Consider the following 15,570-nt stretch of genomic DNA (forward strand, 5'->3'; position numbering starts at 1 on the left):
ACATAATATATTAAAAATGTCAATACAATGACATAAAAATGTCAACATATGATTTTGTTGAACTTCAATATAATATGTTGATATTATGTGTTGACATTTTAATGTCACCGTGTTGACACTTTAATACACTGCATTAATGAGTTAGCAGAGTTAAATAGTAGTTAGCAATATAACGCACCACCTCCACTATATAGGTTAATTTATTACTATCACAAACCATGTTAATATGTTATATCATTTGTGTACTAAATTTGTTAGTTTTATTTTGTACAAGACTAAATTGTGGTTGTATGTACATATTTATTTATATTGTTTTTATACTATGTAGATATTGCTTAATTTTAAAATCTGTACTAATAAAAAATTAATGGTGCATGCAATGCACAGGTGTTACATTGCTGATATCTTTTCTCAAAATGAACTTACCTAACAGGCTATTATTCTTATCTGTTGGAAGGAAGATTCCCACAAATCAAGAATTGATCTCCTGCAATCAAGGATTGATATTGTAATTAGTATTTTATTTTAATACCTTGTATAGAATATTAGGTTAGCATGATTAGAGCTTACCATATATGTCGCATGGTCTCCTAGTTTAATCGCCCCTGCTTTTTCCTCCAGTTCATACAAGAGGTAGAGATCTGCCTCGCTTTCGTACGTGATGGCAAGGCTGTCCCATATGGCTTTCGATGATTGATGGTGGGCAAAGTCGGCGATAATGTCCGTTTCGATGTTGTCCACGATCCAGGAGAAGACAATCAGATCTGTCTCCTCCCATTCTTCGTACTTCTCGCTCCCCGGCAGTGGTGGTTCTGGTTTCCCGGTGATGTGGGAGTAGCCTCCCCTACTCCCGATTGCGACCTTCATCAGTCGTGACCACAGCGGGTAATTCCTTCCGTTGAGTTTGAATGCAACTGTTACATTCTTACTCGATCTTATCTTGCTATATGATGATTCTGTGCTTGGTTTTTCGTCATCCATTTTGGGTCGGTTTTCTCACTTGATTTTGGTTCTTTTGGTTGAGATTGGTAGGGCGATGATGATGTTTCTGAGCCTAATTTTTTGCCTGCTCTGAAGCCATGTTAAAAGACTATTTGGTTTCTGGAATGATATTCATCATATTAGGTTAATCTTTGGAGAAGAATTACACGCCTCTATATAGGCTAGGAGACCATGCGACATATATGGTAAGCTCTAATCATGCTAACCTAATATTCTATACAAGGTATTAAAATAAAATACTAATTACAATATCTGGAGACTTACTATCGGCAAATTCATGGACTATGGATTAATGTCGATCGGTGCCAAAAACAGCCAATTGACTGCTGTGATAAAGGGGTCAGCCAATATCGGACCCATTCCAATACCAAAAGGCTGCTCAAGTTCCTGTCGGGACTTAATGGAGAATACGAGAGCATCAAACGGGACATCCTCAAGGAGGTTCCAATTCCCTCAGTGGAGACCGCTTACAGCTTGGTCAAGAAGGAGGCGGCAAGGAGGAAGATCATGCCACCAACACCCTCGAGCCCAGCCGTCGACGGTCACGGCAGTGCCGACTCTTCATCGGGAGGAATTGGGCATGGTTTCGCAGTGCAAGGGCAGCGGCAACCTCAGCGAAGCGGAACCCCACGATCAACAGCCACTCACCGCCCGGGAAACAAGCCGGCGGACAAGTCAAAATTGTGGTGTTCCCACTGTGGGATGCAAAAGCACACACAAGAGACGTGTTTTCAGCTTCTTGGATATCCGGAGTGGTGGGAGGAACGACAAACAGCCAAAGCCAAGATGGTGGTCGGAATCCCCACCAGAAATGAGGCTGCAAATTCCCGACAACCGCCCACTGGAGGGGGAAATCGGGAGATGGCGAATGGACGGGGAAGGCAGGGGAGTGCAGCGCCGGAAGTTTCCGGCGGAGGCGGGAGCGGCGGCGGAGTCGTCGGAGCGGGACACTTCACGGAGAGGACATATCTGAGGGGGGGCGGCGCTCAAATGAGTGGAGGTAAAGGGTTGGGAACTCACGTTCCTAATCCTAAATTTACTTTGGATTATTTGCAATCTGACCCCCCAAGAAACCTTTTATTACGCCAGAAACCCCACCTCTTGCATATGAGCCCTTTAATTTCACATAATTCAAATGATATATCCCATTTTGTTGATTATTGTGAAAACCCCCCTGATACTTCCAAAATTGAGCAGAATAGTCCTCTGATCCTTAAAAATCGTTTCGAGCCTTTAAATATTTCCGCTGCATATACTGTAAAGGGTTATGAAAATGACAAGAAAGGATGGATTTTTGACTGTGGAGCTACAGATACCATGACACCCAATAAAGATGATTTTGTTAGTTTTAGTGATATTACTAAGACCTATATTCAGACTGCAAGTGGGGAACTTATTACTGTGGCCGGGGCTGGAACTATTGAAATATCCCCAACATTGAGATTGTCTAATTGTCTTTATGTTCCAACGTTATCTCAGAGATTGATGTCTATAAGTCATGTGACGAAAGAATTGAATTGTACTCTGCTGATGCATCCCGACTTTTGTATTCTGCAGGATATTCGGACGAGGAGGATACTTGGGCGTGGCACTGAGAACCAAGAACTCTACTACGTGGATGAGATAGCTCAACAAGGCAGTGCGATGTTGGCTCACGGATCCACAAAACGGGAAATTTGGCTCTGGCACCAACGACTAGGACACCCTTCCCCTGGTTATTTCAATTTATTGTTTCCTAAACTTTCTATCCCGAATGATTTTTCTTGTGAGACTTGTGTTTTGGCCAAGAGCCACAGACAATCGTTTAAATCTACAAATACTCGTATGGATTCTATTTTTTCCCTTGTTCATGCTGATGTGTGGGGTCCTGCACCTGTTGTGGGTGGGAACGGCTTTAGATATTTTGTGATATTTGTAGATGATTGCTCTCGAATGACATGGGTATATTTTTTGAAACATAAATCAGAGGTATTTGATAAGTTTATCCTTTTCTTCACTCTAGTCCAAACCCAATACCAAACCACTATAAAAACCTTACGATCTGATAATGGAAGAGAATTTGTGAACCAAAAAATGATAGACTTTTTTACAGAAAAAGGCCTTCTTCATCAGACCACTTGCCCATATACACCTGAACAAAACGGGGTGGCCGAAAGAAAAAATAGGACCATCCTTGAAATGACCCGAGCATTGATAATTGAATCCAAAGTTCCAAGCTCATTCTGGCCAGAAGCTATTGCCACCTCCATCTATCTTATAAACAGACTACCTACAAAAATCCTAAACAAAAAAACCCCTCTCGATACCTTATCCAAATTCACCAAAATCCCTAACCATCTCAACCTTCAACCCAAGGTCTTTGGATGTACTGTGTATGTCCATATCCCGAAACACGAACGATCTAAGTTTTCACCTTGTGCTACCAAATGTGTCTTTGTGGGGTATGGGCTAAACCAAAAGGGATATAGATGCTATGACCCGATAACCAGAAAAATAACAACCACAATGAACTGCAATTTTTTGGAAACTGAATTCTACTACCACACCCACCTTAGTAGTCAGGGGGAGAGTGAATCAGGCCAAACTGAGGACTATCTAAGTTGGTTTGTGTCTCGGCCAACTTTCCCCAATGAGGACTCAACAGAACCAATTAGCACTACCGCCGAGCATGTCACTTCCACAGCAGAGTCGCCTCAACCGCCCCTAAGTATCCCTCCTCAACCGGTATCCGAGGTAATTCCTAATGACCCTGCAGAAGTTATTATTCTTACTGATCCTGTTGTCAATGAGACTACTGCAATAGATGAAAGTACGGGTCGGTATCTCCTTCCTTTTAGGAGCACTCGAGGAGTTCCACCGAAACGATACTCCCCGGAGAAGATCGAAAAGAAAAGTCAATATGGAGTAGCCAATTTCGTAAAGGGGAACTTGACCAAGATGGCAAAAGCTTTTGAGGCTGCCCTCTATGAGGAAGAGGAAATTCCTTACACTGCTGAGGAAGCTTGGAAAGTCAAACACTGGAGAGATGCAATGTTAGTCGAGATGGATGCCCTCTTGAAGAATAAAACTTGGGAAGTCAGCAAACTACCCAAAGGAGCTACAACAGTGGGATGTAGATGGGTGTTCACCATCAAAAGGAGACCCGATGGATCGATTGATCGTTACAAGGCCAGATTGGTAGCAAAAGGGTATACCCAAACTTATGGTGTCGACTATGCTGAAACTTTTTCACCTGTCGCCAAGATCAATACAGTAAGGGTACTATTCTCAATAGCAGCTAATAGGGACTGGCCATTACATCAGTTTGATGTAACCAATGCCTTCTTACATGGAGAATTGACTAAGCCCGTTTATATGGAGCCTCCACCGGGATTTACTGGAGACTTTCAGAATGGAGATGTATGTAAACTGAAGAAGACATTATATGGTCTGAAACAATCTCCCAGAGCTTGGTTTGGGAGGTTCACTGAAGTGATGAAGAAATATGAGTATCGTCAGAGCAATTCAGATCACACTCTCTTTCTCAAGAAAAGGAATGGTAAGATAACATGTCTTATTATTTATGTAGATGATATGATCATTACTGGGGATGACGAGGAGGAGATCAGCCGTTTGAGACAGAATCTGTTCAAGGAATTTGAAATGAAAGATCTGGGGTCACTAAAGTACTTCTTGGGGATAGAGGTACTGAGATCAAAGCAGGGGATTTTTATTAACCAAAGGAAGTACGTACTTGACATACTTGCAGAAATTGGGATGATAGATTGCAAACCAGCAGACACTCCGATGGTTCAAAATCACGGATTGCAGATCCGTGAAGGAGCTAAACGTGCCGATCGAGGAAGATACCAACGATTAGTGGGAAAACTGATTTATCTATCTCATACTAGGCCAGACCTTGCCTATGCCGTGGGAGTAGTAAGTCAGTTCATGCATGCACCTCAAGAAGATCATTGGGAGGCAGTCTTGAGAATAGTGAGATACTTGAAGGGAACAGTAGGACATGGAGTCTTATTCAAGAAACATGGGCATTTGGAGATACATGGGTACACTGATGCAGATTGGGCAGGAAACCCGAATGACAGAAAGTCCACAGCAGGATACTTTACCTTTGTAGGAGGCAATCTAGTAACGTGGAGAAGTAAGAAGCAGAAAGTGGTAGCACTTTCAAGTGCTGAAGCAGAATTTTGAGGGATAAAGAGTGGACTGACAGAAATATTGTGGCTTAAGAGACTCATGACAGAGCTGGATCTCAAATCACCTCAGCCGTGTCGACTTTTGTGTGATAATAAAGCAGCTATCAGCATCTCGGAGAACCCAGTGCAACATGATCGAACCAAGCATGTGGAGGTCGATCGACATTTCATAAAGGATACACTTGAGGCAAAAATCGTGGAGTTACCCTATGTCAAGTCAGAAGATCAATTGGCAGACATCTTGACAAAGGCCGTGAATTCTCAATCTTTTCGACAAGTATTGGACAAGTTAAGCATCGGCAACCCCGTTACTTAACTTGAGGGGGAGTGTTGGAAGGAAGATTCCCACAAATCAAGAATTGATCTCCTGCAATCAAGGATTGATATTGTAATTAGTATTTTATTTTAATACCTTGTATAGAATATTAGGTTAGCATGATTAGAGCTTACCATATATGTCGCATGGTCTCCTAGCCTATATAGAGGCGTGTAATTCTTCTCCAAAGATTAACCTAATATGATGAATATCATTCCAGAAACCAAATAGTCTTTTAACATTATCCCATGCAAATAAATAGGACAAGTGCTGCAGAAAGAGGATGTGGATCTGAGAGAGAGATCTGAAAGCATAGATACTTATTAATAATAAAAAATAGTAGTACAAAATCCGAAAGTTACATTTGAATGATTAATGAACAAATTTAATAGCCACGCAACGCGTTGTGTTGCAAGGACTATCTCATTATTCTGTGTTGCAAGGACCGTAGAAGAAAATCTGCAGGTTTGGTAAACAAAATACGATGATGATGAGTTCCACTGAACTAGCAAAGCTTATGCTAATTGTCGATTGATAGCCTTTTAACAAACTGTCGCCCCCACCTCTATGATGGTCTCATTCGTTCATTTACGTCGAGTTGTTGTGCCATATAATATTTTCTCCAAATATAAGCTGAGCTCTAGATTAACTATATAAATCGTTGCTTAATCAAATGAGGAAGTTCATACTTGTAAAAACGAGCCAACTTAGAGCATCATTCATCTCAATCTTACCTCCATTTTCTTGTAGTCCAAAACACCAAGTGGATTCTTTGCGTCATCAAATATATCTCCCATTTCAACCTCCTCCTGCAACCAGCCTCCTCTACATCACTCAACCAGTGATGAGAAAGTAGAAAGTGATGCACACGGCACACCAATACACCATGCTATGGCTAGCACTGAAGCTTTGGAGACTTTGTGAAATTAAAAATCTCAATAACATTTTTACTTTAAAAGAATCAAACTAAATATATAAAATCAATAGGACAATGTTAAACATGCTTTGAACGATTATAATGCTCACATAAAGAGTTCACATATGGAGGTATATATATAGTGAAAGCTGTTTAAAAGGAGGTGTTAGAGAATATTAAAATTCAACTACATTCACAAATGCTTCTAGTCAGAATATCCTCTACAAAAATTCAACAAACATTATTTTCCTAAACAACAATCCATCACAAATGCTTCTAGTCATAATATCTTCTACAAAAATTCAACAAACATTATTTTCCTAAACAACAATCCATCACAAATGCTTCTAGTCAGAATATCTTCTACAAATATACAACAAACAATATTTTCCTAAACAACAAACATCATTCACAAATGCTTCTTGTCAGAATACAAAAATTCAACAAACATAGCCCCTGTATCGGGCCGGCCTCACTATAGCCCGCTTAGGTCGTGAAGGAGGCTCTGGAGACTCTTCTTGCTCAGCAGACTCTGAAGACTCTTCTTGCTCAGCAGACTCTGAAGACTCTTCTTGCTCAGCAGACTCTGAAGACTCTTCTTGCTCAGCCGACTCTGCAGACTCTTCTTGCTCAGCAGACTCTGGAGACTCCTCTTGCTCAGCTGTGGCGGCAATGTCAGGAATATCACCCTGTTTTTGAAAATTGGATAATGAGAGTAGTGAACATGTATTTCATGAAACAATAAAAAAGTAGTAGAATACCTCATCCAAAAAGGCTGAGTCTACTTCAGGAAATTCTTCATGAATGTCATCCAAGTTCAAGCTTGTGTCTATTGCTGTAATGGGAAAATCGTCAAGAAAATTGTAGTTCTCAAGTGCCAAGTTGAGGCTGTAATGGAAACAAAAAACTAGTATGATAAATCGTTTAGAAGGAAAAGTTAGTAGAAAACACTGGGAGAATATATCACAGAACCTCCAATGTAGGTTGACCCCCCTCCTGTTGTGCTACTGAAGCCCCAGCATTTGGCAATGAATAGTTTGCAGTACCTTGTTCCCTAGGCTCTCCAATGCTAGTGACCGTATCATGCATAACGTTCCATATCTGTGCCAGACGACCTTCTGGAGGACCGTCGTCAACTGCCGAAAAAAGAACAGTACATATCTGATCCCAAACAGAGACTTTCATTGCAAACAAATCCAAAGATAAAGAACCATATACTGATCCATCTTCCCTTCAAGGCAAAAGACAACAAAAGTGCAGAGATATATTCAATCCTATAGTGATATCTCAGATCCATTTGGTATACACATAATAGGGCATCTCAAAAAAAATCACTACCCAAGAGAATCCAAAGACAGCCCTGAAATGTAAAGAAGTGGGTGAAACAACTCCCATATAAAGTACCAATTCTTTCAATAAACAGCTAATATTCATGGAGGGTTGAAAATTGGCTTCTGTCACAAAAATGTGGCAGTATCAACCAAGAAACCACCCAGTAAAAAATCAATTTTATTGGCTAAAAACCACCCCTCCCAAGAAAGTGATCTAACAAAGCCAAGCAATCAGCGGTGAAAATTGAAATCCTATGCAATTTTATTTGGTTCTCAATTTTCAACAAGATTCTAGGAGTAGATGATAAAGAAAACATAGATTTTCAAACGTGAAGGAAACCAAACTTTTGGATAGAAAATACTCTTATAAACCAGCTTCTAACCAGTAATGGTCGAGAAATAATTTGTAATTTAGCTAGGAACTGAAAGATCTTTTTAACTAAAGACACCCAATAGTGTGTTGATGCCAAGAACAAACCACATCAAATGCAAATATAATTAACAAACTACTCGAAAGAAGTCAAGAACAACAAAATATTGGAAAAAGAAAGAAATAGTAAGAATGTAAGTCATCAGTTTTCCTTCAAATTTAGTAGAAATTAATTTCCAACGGTTATTAGACAAACATGAAACACACTAACTTGAAGTTCCAACAATAAGCTTACAGAATTGGGTGAAGCACGAAGAAATTATATCAAGAAATATCTAATGATGGAGGATCAATTCCTATCTGATTAATGACAACAAAATTGCTGTGATAGAGAATCAACATACTCCAACAACTCCTATAAAGTACCAATTCTTTCAATAAACAACCTAACATTCATGGAGTGTTGAAAATTGGCATGTCACAAAAATGTGGTAGTATCAACCAAGAAACCACCCAGTAAAAAATCAATTTCATTGGCTAAACATAGATGAGAGGCACGACACTTACAATTAGTAGGCTGAAAATTAGCTTCCCTCACGAAGCTGCTAGCAGTATCAGTCAATTTTCTCTTAACCAAGTAATCATACACTAGAAGTTCCAACCTAAACCAAGAAAAATGCCCAATTAATGATATCAACAACACAAACTAAGAAACAAAACCTAACATTTACGTCTTTTTTGCCATTACGTAAAAGATAGGACGAGATCAAGAAATTATCAAGAAATTGATTGAGCGATTGAAGGGTTTAGTTTGATGTGACTGAGATTGAAGGGTTTAGTTTGATGTGACTGAGTAAGGAACCATGCAGGGAGAAAAATAACCGTCAATGTTCGATTCCCTATTCCGTGTTTTTTTCATTTTTATATAGTTAGTTTTCCTTATTTTACTCTCATTGGTACTTACTACCTCCCTTCCATTGGTTGATAGTAATAGGGTCATTTTCTTTTTTAATAAAAGTCAACACATTTTTTCACACCTATTTTACTCTCTCTTACTTTTTTTCTCTTTTCATCTTTCTTCCTTTTTCATTTTCCACTTTATTCTCCCTTTACTTAACTCACCTGACACAATATTTTTAATCTTCGTGCCGAAAAGAAACACCTCCACTACTATGGAACATATAAAGTGATTTTTAACTTATTGTTTGTTTTCCTTATTTTAATCTCATTAAAGTATATTTTATTTTTCACATTTTATGACTACCTCCTTCAACATTTAAATATAGAAACTACTACATTTGAGCTTATCCCTTAAAAATAAAAATATTTAAAACATTTTTCACTCATTTTATTAATGTCTCCTTAGAGCTTTAAATATAGAAACTATTCCTTTCATCCCAGTTTAAAAGTCATGTTTTGTTATTTTTGTTTGTCCCAATTTAAGAGTTTCATTTAAAATTTATCATATTTCGACATAAAATGTAACCTCATTGTGGATGAAATTTACACTCAAATATCTTTACTTTCATAAAAAAATAAAACAAAACAAAATCTTAAACATACAGAAAGTCAAAGGGTTCCACATTCAACTACCCCACTTCAATTATTAGAGCATCCACAATGGGGCGGAGGCGGACGATAGTCCACCACTGTAGCGATGCGGACGATGGCTAATCCATCGTCCGCGGACGATACCGCGGACGGTGCAATGCATTTTTTTTTTGTTTTTTTTATCTATTTAAACCCCCATTTTATTCTCTCCCATCTCTCACTTTCCAATATTTCTCTCCCTAAACTTTCTCACTAAAAAAATGAATCCCGGTGACGACTGGAGTACATCGGAGGGCATTACTCGGACCTAGATTCGGGCCTTATTCAATTACGTTCACGAGGCTGCGCGGAATGCTTGGCCGAAATGGAGCGCAAGCGTGGGGCGGCGGAGCAGATCCCGAGGCCGATTCGACGTCGGACGACGTAGCTCACCAACGTCTGTTCGCAGACTATTTTGCCAAGCAACCACGGTGGGGCCCGATCATTTTTCACCGCCGTTTCAGAATGCGGCGAAAACTATTTCTTAGCATTGTCCTAACGTTGGAGGCTCGTGATGAATACTTCTTGTATCGGGAAGATGGCATCGGTAGACCCAGACTTACGCCATTGCAGAGGTGTACGGTTGTGCTCTGGCAGTTGGCCTACGGCACCACGGCGGATATGTTCGACAAGTACCTTCACGTCGGGGAGACAACTAGCCGTGATTGCTTGAAGAATTTTTGTAGGGGAGTTGTGGAGGCTTTTAGCAACACATATTTGCGGAAGCCGACTGTTGTGGATTGCCAGGCCCTGACGAAGATGCACGAGACAGCGCACGGCTTTCCTGGAATGCTAGGGAGCATCGATTGTATGCACTAGGAGTAGAAGAATTGTCCGACGGCATGGAGAGGCCAATTTACTAGTGGATACAAAGGCAGCCACCCGACGATGATCCTCGAAGTCGTCACTGACCATCAGCTCTGGATCTGGCATGCTTACATCGGTGTAGCGGCGTCGAACAACGACATCAACATCCTCAACTCCTCCAACCTCTTCATCGAGCAATGGAATGGCAACGGCCTGGCCATCGAGTTCATTGTTACCGGACGCCAATATCACATGGGGTACTACTTAGTCGATGCTATATACCCAAGGTGGCCTGTTTTTGTGAAGACAGTCAGTTGCCCAATGGGTGATAGGAGAGTTTTATTCGCGCAAAAGCAGGAGGTTGCACGGAAGGATGTGGAGCGGACATTTGGGGTGCTCCAATCACGGTGGGTAATTGTGAAGGGTCCGGCGCGGTTCTAGTACAAGGACGTCATCGCCGATGTCATGTATGCATGCATCACTTGCATAACATGATAGTCGAACACTAAGGTGGAAGAGTCACTGTGCGGGGCGATGATGAAGCTGGATCTAGCTCCAGCACGGCGACCCCGCCCCACGTTCGAGGATTACCGATGGGCTTCAATGAGGTTCTATCTAGGCGGGCCTCAATGCGCAACCAACAAGCCCATACTCAGCTCACGAACGACATGATTGAAGAAGTTTGGAACCGTAACGGCCATTGAGAATTCGTAGTTTTTTTTTATTTCGTACAGTAATGTTCTCACTTTCAAAAAAATTAAAAAAAAATCAATGTTTGTAGCGTTTTAAATATTCAAATAAATAAAATGCTTAGGGCGGACTATAGGGCGTACCCCTGTAGATGAATGGGTTGGAGGATAAAATGCTGATGTGGCGGAAACTAGGGCGCCCTATAGGGCGGACCTTAGGGCGCCCCATTGTGGATGCTCTTACACATTCCAACAACCACTACCCCACTTCAATTATTACACACTCCAACAACCACTGCCTCACTTCAGTTATTACTTTCTCTATTACTTCTGAACTATGTAATTCACTAATAATACTTTCTCTATTACTTCTCTTTTTCTCTCTTACTTAACTCATTTTTCTCTTCGTTTCTCTTAATTTACCAATTCATCTATCTTATTTTATTAATTGTGCATTAAAACTCGTGCCATTTCTATTTTTGTGATTTTCAATTTTCTTAGATTTTTTTATATTTTTATTGATTATCTTCGCATTTTTACTTTTTAGATTTTTTTATTATATTAACATTTTATTTCTGATATTTTATTTTTATTTTAAGTAATTTTTTATTATACTAACTTTCAGAATTAAGCGCACATGATCCGGTAGCATGTTCCTTGTTGTTGCTATAAGTGTTGCTGTGTTGGTGAGTTGAATTACTAACATTCGTGCATGACCAACCACAAGAAACATAAAAATTTGAACAGAAACAGAGGAAGTGATGTAATAAAAGAACCAAAAACTTGAACTGAAGAATGGTGCAAACGCTTAAATTATTTAGTAACAATAATTATTGGTAAGGGCAAACGCAAACATGGATGAGTTAATCAAATATTTTTCATTGCAATTGCAATTGCAACTTGACTTCAATAGAAGCAATGAAATGAATTGAGATCTTAAAAAATGAGGCCATGATAAAAATATGAAGAACATTTCAATATGTAGAAACCTCAAGTACCACACACATAAGATAACCATTCAAGTCTTACTACGGCACAAGGATTTCTATACTAAAACATATTTCAGAATACATCCAACACAATCAATGCCGTCACTGTTGTCCTCCCTCGCCAGATTCACCTTTCATAGTTTCCTTAATCTCATCCCCAGCTTCGTCCTAAAACCAAAACAAAACAATAACACCTTGTCAAAACATTCATCAAAAGACCATTTTGTACAGAAATAGTAAGAGTGGCATGATTCTGTTTTCATGAATGTGGAAGTACCGCTACATCAGATGTCCAAAGTGTCAAATTGTCTCGAAGAAGTTGCATGATCAATGTGCTGTCCTTGTATGATTCCTCACCCAGAGTATCTAGCTCAGAAATAGCTTCATCGAAAGCCTGTATACAAGAAACAATGTACAATGTGTGAGCAACTATACAAAAATAAATAATGTTGAAAGTGATAAATGGTTGAATGAAAGAAAATTAATCATATAACATCTAGATTGGGGGAGAATCAGTTGGAAGCAATAATGTTTGGATGTGGTAGCTAATGATGTGATGGAGCTAATTACATTACTGAAAACATTGCGATTTCAGTTTCTGAATATCATTTTCTTCAATTCTAATGTCGAACTTTTACGAGTTCTAGCAAGCTACTGCTAGAAAATGGAATCATATACCCAGAACAATCAAATACCTGCTTTGCAAGGTTGCAAGCACGATCAGGAGAGTTGAGGATTTCATAATAGAAAACAGAGAAATTCAGAGCAAGTCCCAGTCTTATAGGGTGAGTAGGAGCCAACTCTGCAAGTGCAATATCCTACATGGTAAAAATTAACACAAACAGGTTAATAAAAGGAAAAAAAGAAACATCGTTGAACAAATCTAAAAAAAAGCATATGCAAATCTATGGTATTTTACCTGCGCTGACTTGTAAGCAAGCAGAGTGTTCTCAGCTGCTTCTTTCCTTTCAGCCCCAGTCTTAAATTCAGCCAAGTACCGATGATAATCACCCTTCATCTTCAAGTAAAATACCTTTGATTCCGCAGAAGAGGCAGACGGAATGAGATGGGTCTCAAGGAGCCCCAAAATCCCATCACATATCTTACTTAGTTCTGCCTCAATCTTACCACGGTATTCTTTAATAATGTTAACATGATCCTCATTACCACGACTCTCTTCCTTCTGCTCAATGGAAGATATGATCCTCCATGAAGCCCTACGAGCACCAATCACATTCTTGTATGCCACTGAGAGGAGATTCCTTTCCTCCACAGTCAGCTCATCACTATCAACAGCCTTTGCCACCTTTTCCATAAACTCAACCATTTCCTCATAACGTTCAGCCTGTTCAGCCAACTTGGCCATGTAAACATTTTCCTCGCGGGATGACTCAACTGGTGACATTTTAATGAACTAAAATAGTACAAAACCTGCAGAAAATTCAAAACACTTATTTAGGCCACTTACTATATCCTGACATTTAACATGCTTTCATTAAAAATACTAAAGTCTTAAGTTAAGCAAAGAAGAACCTCCATCAAAGAACTACTATTTACAATCCAATTAAAAACTCAACATTCAAAGTAATTCATCAAATCACACACGCCAACAATACAGATTCCAAATCAATTGCTAAAGTATGCAGCAAAGTTCTTTAGGTTAGGTTTCACGAATAAGCATTACATTCAGTGAAAGTTGTTTATAAAAAGTGTTCTTTTGGTAAAGTAATGCATTATCACTAATACATTAAAACAACAGACATGAGAGAAAATAACAGTAATCAGATCCAGAACTTGGTATGAGGAAAGACATTAACTCCAACTCAAATAATAATTAAAAACAAAAACAAAACCAATCATTGAATTCATTATTATGCCCGGATCCAATTTACATATCTCCACTTTATCAAGGCAACTAAATCAAGTTAAACAAAGTTAACAACACTTCATAACAGTAATACAATACATCGTTTACAAAATCAACTGACCATATCCTCCTTCAAGTCCTACCGGATTAAGTAAAACAAGCACACAAACCAATAATCGGAAATCAGACCCCATTTCAGCAATCAATACAACTACAAATCACCAGATCTATGATTCAATTTCAACCAGTAACAAGTCAAATCCCATTAAAATATAAAAATCCACAAACCCCCAAATTCGAAAGATCCAACCCTAAACCCAAAACTGGACCTTAAACCCAAGCACATAAGATCTAACAACAGAATAGGTAGAATCAATCTAAAAATAGCAATGAATAAATAATAAAACCAAAAAAACCGAAAAAAAAACGAAGAAGAAGAGTGGACCTGTAGAAATAGATCTGGAGTTTGATTCGAGAAATGCCAGCCTTTGACGAACCGATTCGATAGTGTGAAGGCGCAGTGAAGGGGGAGGTTTAAATAGTGAAAATTTAGGGGGAAGGAGGCGGCCAGCCAATGATAAAGCGACACCTGGCGGAGAACGGCGGAGTTTGCTATTATGAGGACGTGGTATGCGACAAGCTGGTATTGACTCGTCAAAGCCCTCTATCGTCATTTCACTTAGGTAGGCCCTCCGGCTTCACGGGCAACATAATGGGCCGTAGGGCCCGTTTATTCATCAATGAAGGTCTTCAGTCTTCACCGACTTGCACAACTAACATATACTACTATTATACTTCCACTTTTTTTTTCTAGGGAAATAATAGTCGAGCTAAACGAGAATTTGTATCTTTGTAACGAAGAAATTTGGAATTAGTTGATGCATAATATACTTCATGAAGAAAGTAAGTTTGTATGCATGGAAAATTATTCAAACAAGTTTATGTGGTCTCAACATACATTTTCTAAAAGGACCTCAAATAGTCATATACAGTTAATTTGTAAGAATTAGGGTGTCTTCCATAAAATAATGTTATTGATAATCTCACAATAACTAGTTACCGGAAATGATTACATACTTGACTCCAATATCCAATCTTGATTTACTATCCCAAGTCATTCAATTGTATGATGATCCTCATTTATTTACAACTAACATGCATTAAGCATTATGCCAAAATTTCACATAAGAAACCAAAAGATACAAGAAAACTTCAGCAGTATCAACATCAGAACTTTTACTTTCATCTACTCTTATCCACATGCTGACAATGCATGTTATCTCCCTTCTACAATCATTCATACCACAAGAGACATAATACGCACACCCACAGTTTGGCTGATATCACATGGAGCTGGAGGTGATTCTTGCTTTTTGTCACAATTCACAAATCTTGGTGGAGCATTTGCCAAAAGAATTTTTTATTCTCATAGTAGTATATCTTTGGTCCAAAACAATTTGAATTGGTCAAAATACTTGTGGCCTCAGTCACAATATT

The 15,570-nt window shown here is 39.1% G+C and overlaps 3 protein-coding genes and 1 long non-coding RNA gene across 5 annotated transcripts; 2 read left to right on the forward strand and 2 right to left on the reverse strand.

Annotated features, from left to right (window-relative positions):
* Positions 1-1,258: 1,258 nt before the first annotated feature.
* On the forward strand, positions 1,259-2,860 carry LOC148930467 (uncharacterized). The gene is made up of 2 exons (XM_089067861.1): positions 1,259-2,002; positions 2,560-2,860. Exons 1-2 carry the CDS (start codon positions 1,510-1,512, stop codon positions 2,595-2,597), a joined length of 531 nt encoding a protein of 176 aa, XP_088923987.1. The 5' UTR covers positions 1,259-1,509; the 3' UTR covers positions 2,598-2,860.
* Positions 2,861-6,604: 3,744 nt separating this feature from the next.
* LOC125213371 (uncharacterized) lies at positions 6,605-8,993 on the reverse strand. 2 transcript variants are annotated; one of them, XR_007174934.2, is made up of 5 exons: positions 8,880-8,993; positions 8,699-8,793; positions 7,403-7,566; positions 7,192-7,318; positions 6,605-7,119 (listed from the first exon to the last, which is right to left on the reverse strand). It is a non-coding gene; the product is annotated as an uncharacterized LOC125213371 (long non-coding RNA). The 2 variants fall into 2 exon arrangements; XR_007174933.2 differs by lacking the exon at positions 8,880-8,993 and having other exon boundaries at positions 8,699-8,863.
* A 1,616-nt stretch (positions 8,994-10,609) lies between these two features.
* LOC125209648 (uncharacterized) lies at positions 10,610-10,969 on the forward strand. The gene has a single exon (XM_048109235.2). It carries the CDS (start codon positions 10,610-10,612, stop codon positions 10,967-10,969), a length of 360 nt encoding a protein of 119 aa, XP_047965192.2.
* Positions 10,970-12,172: 1,203 nt separating this feature from the next.
* Positions 12,173-14,674, reverse strand: LOC125213370 (14-3-3-like protein A). Its single transcript, XM_048113882.2, has 5 exons — positions 14,519-14,674; positions 13,126-13,637; positions 12,902-13,024; positions 12,484-12,600; positions 12,173-12,374 (listed from the first exon to the last, which is right to left on the reverse strand). Exons 2-5 carry the CDS (start codon positions 13,609-13,611, stop codon positions 12,309-12,311), a joined length of 792 nt encoding a protein of 263 aa, XP_047969839.1. The 5' UTR covers positions 13,612-13,637; positions 14,519-14,674; the 3' UTR covers positions 12,173-12,308.
* Between the last annotated feature and the right edge of the window lie 896 nt (positions 14,675-15,570).

The sequence above is a fragment of the Salvia hispanica genome, chromosome 3 (assembly GCF_029641045.1).
Source record: "Salvia hispanica isolate PSC_SH4W2 chromosome 3, Shi_PSC_v1, whole genome shotgun sequence".
In the NCBI taxonomy this organism is placed as follows: Eukaryota; Viridiplantae; Streptophyta; class Magnoliopsida; order Lamiales; family Lamiaceae; genus Salvia; species Salvia hispanica.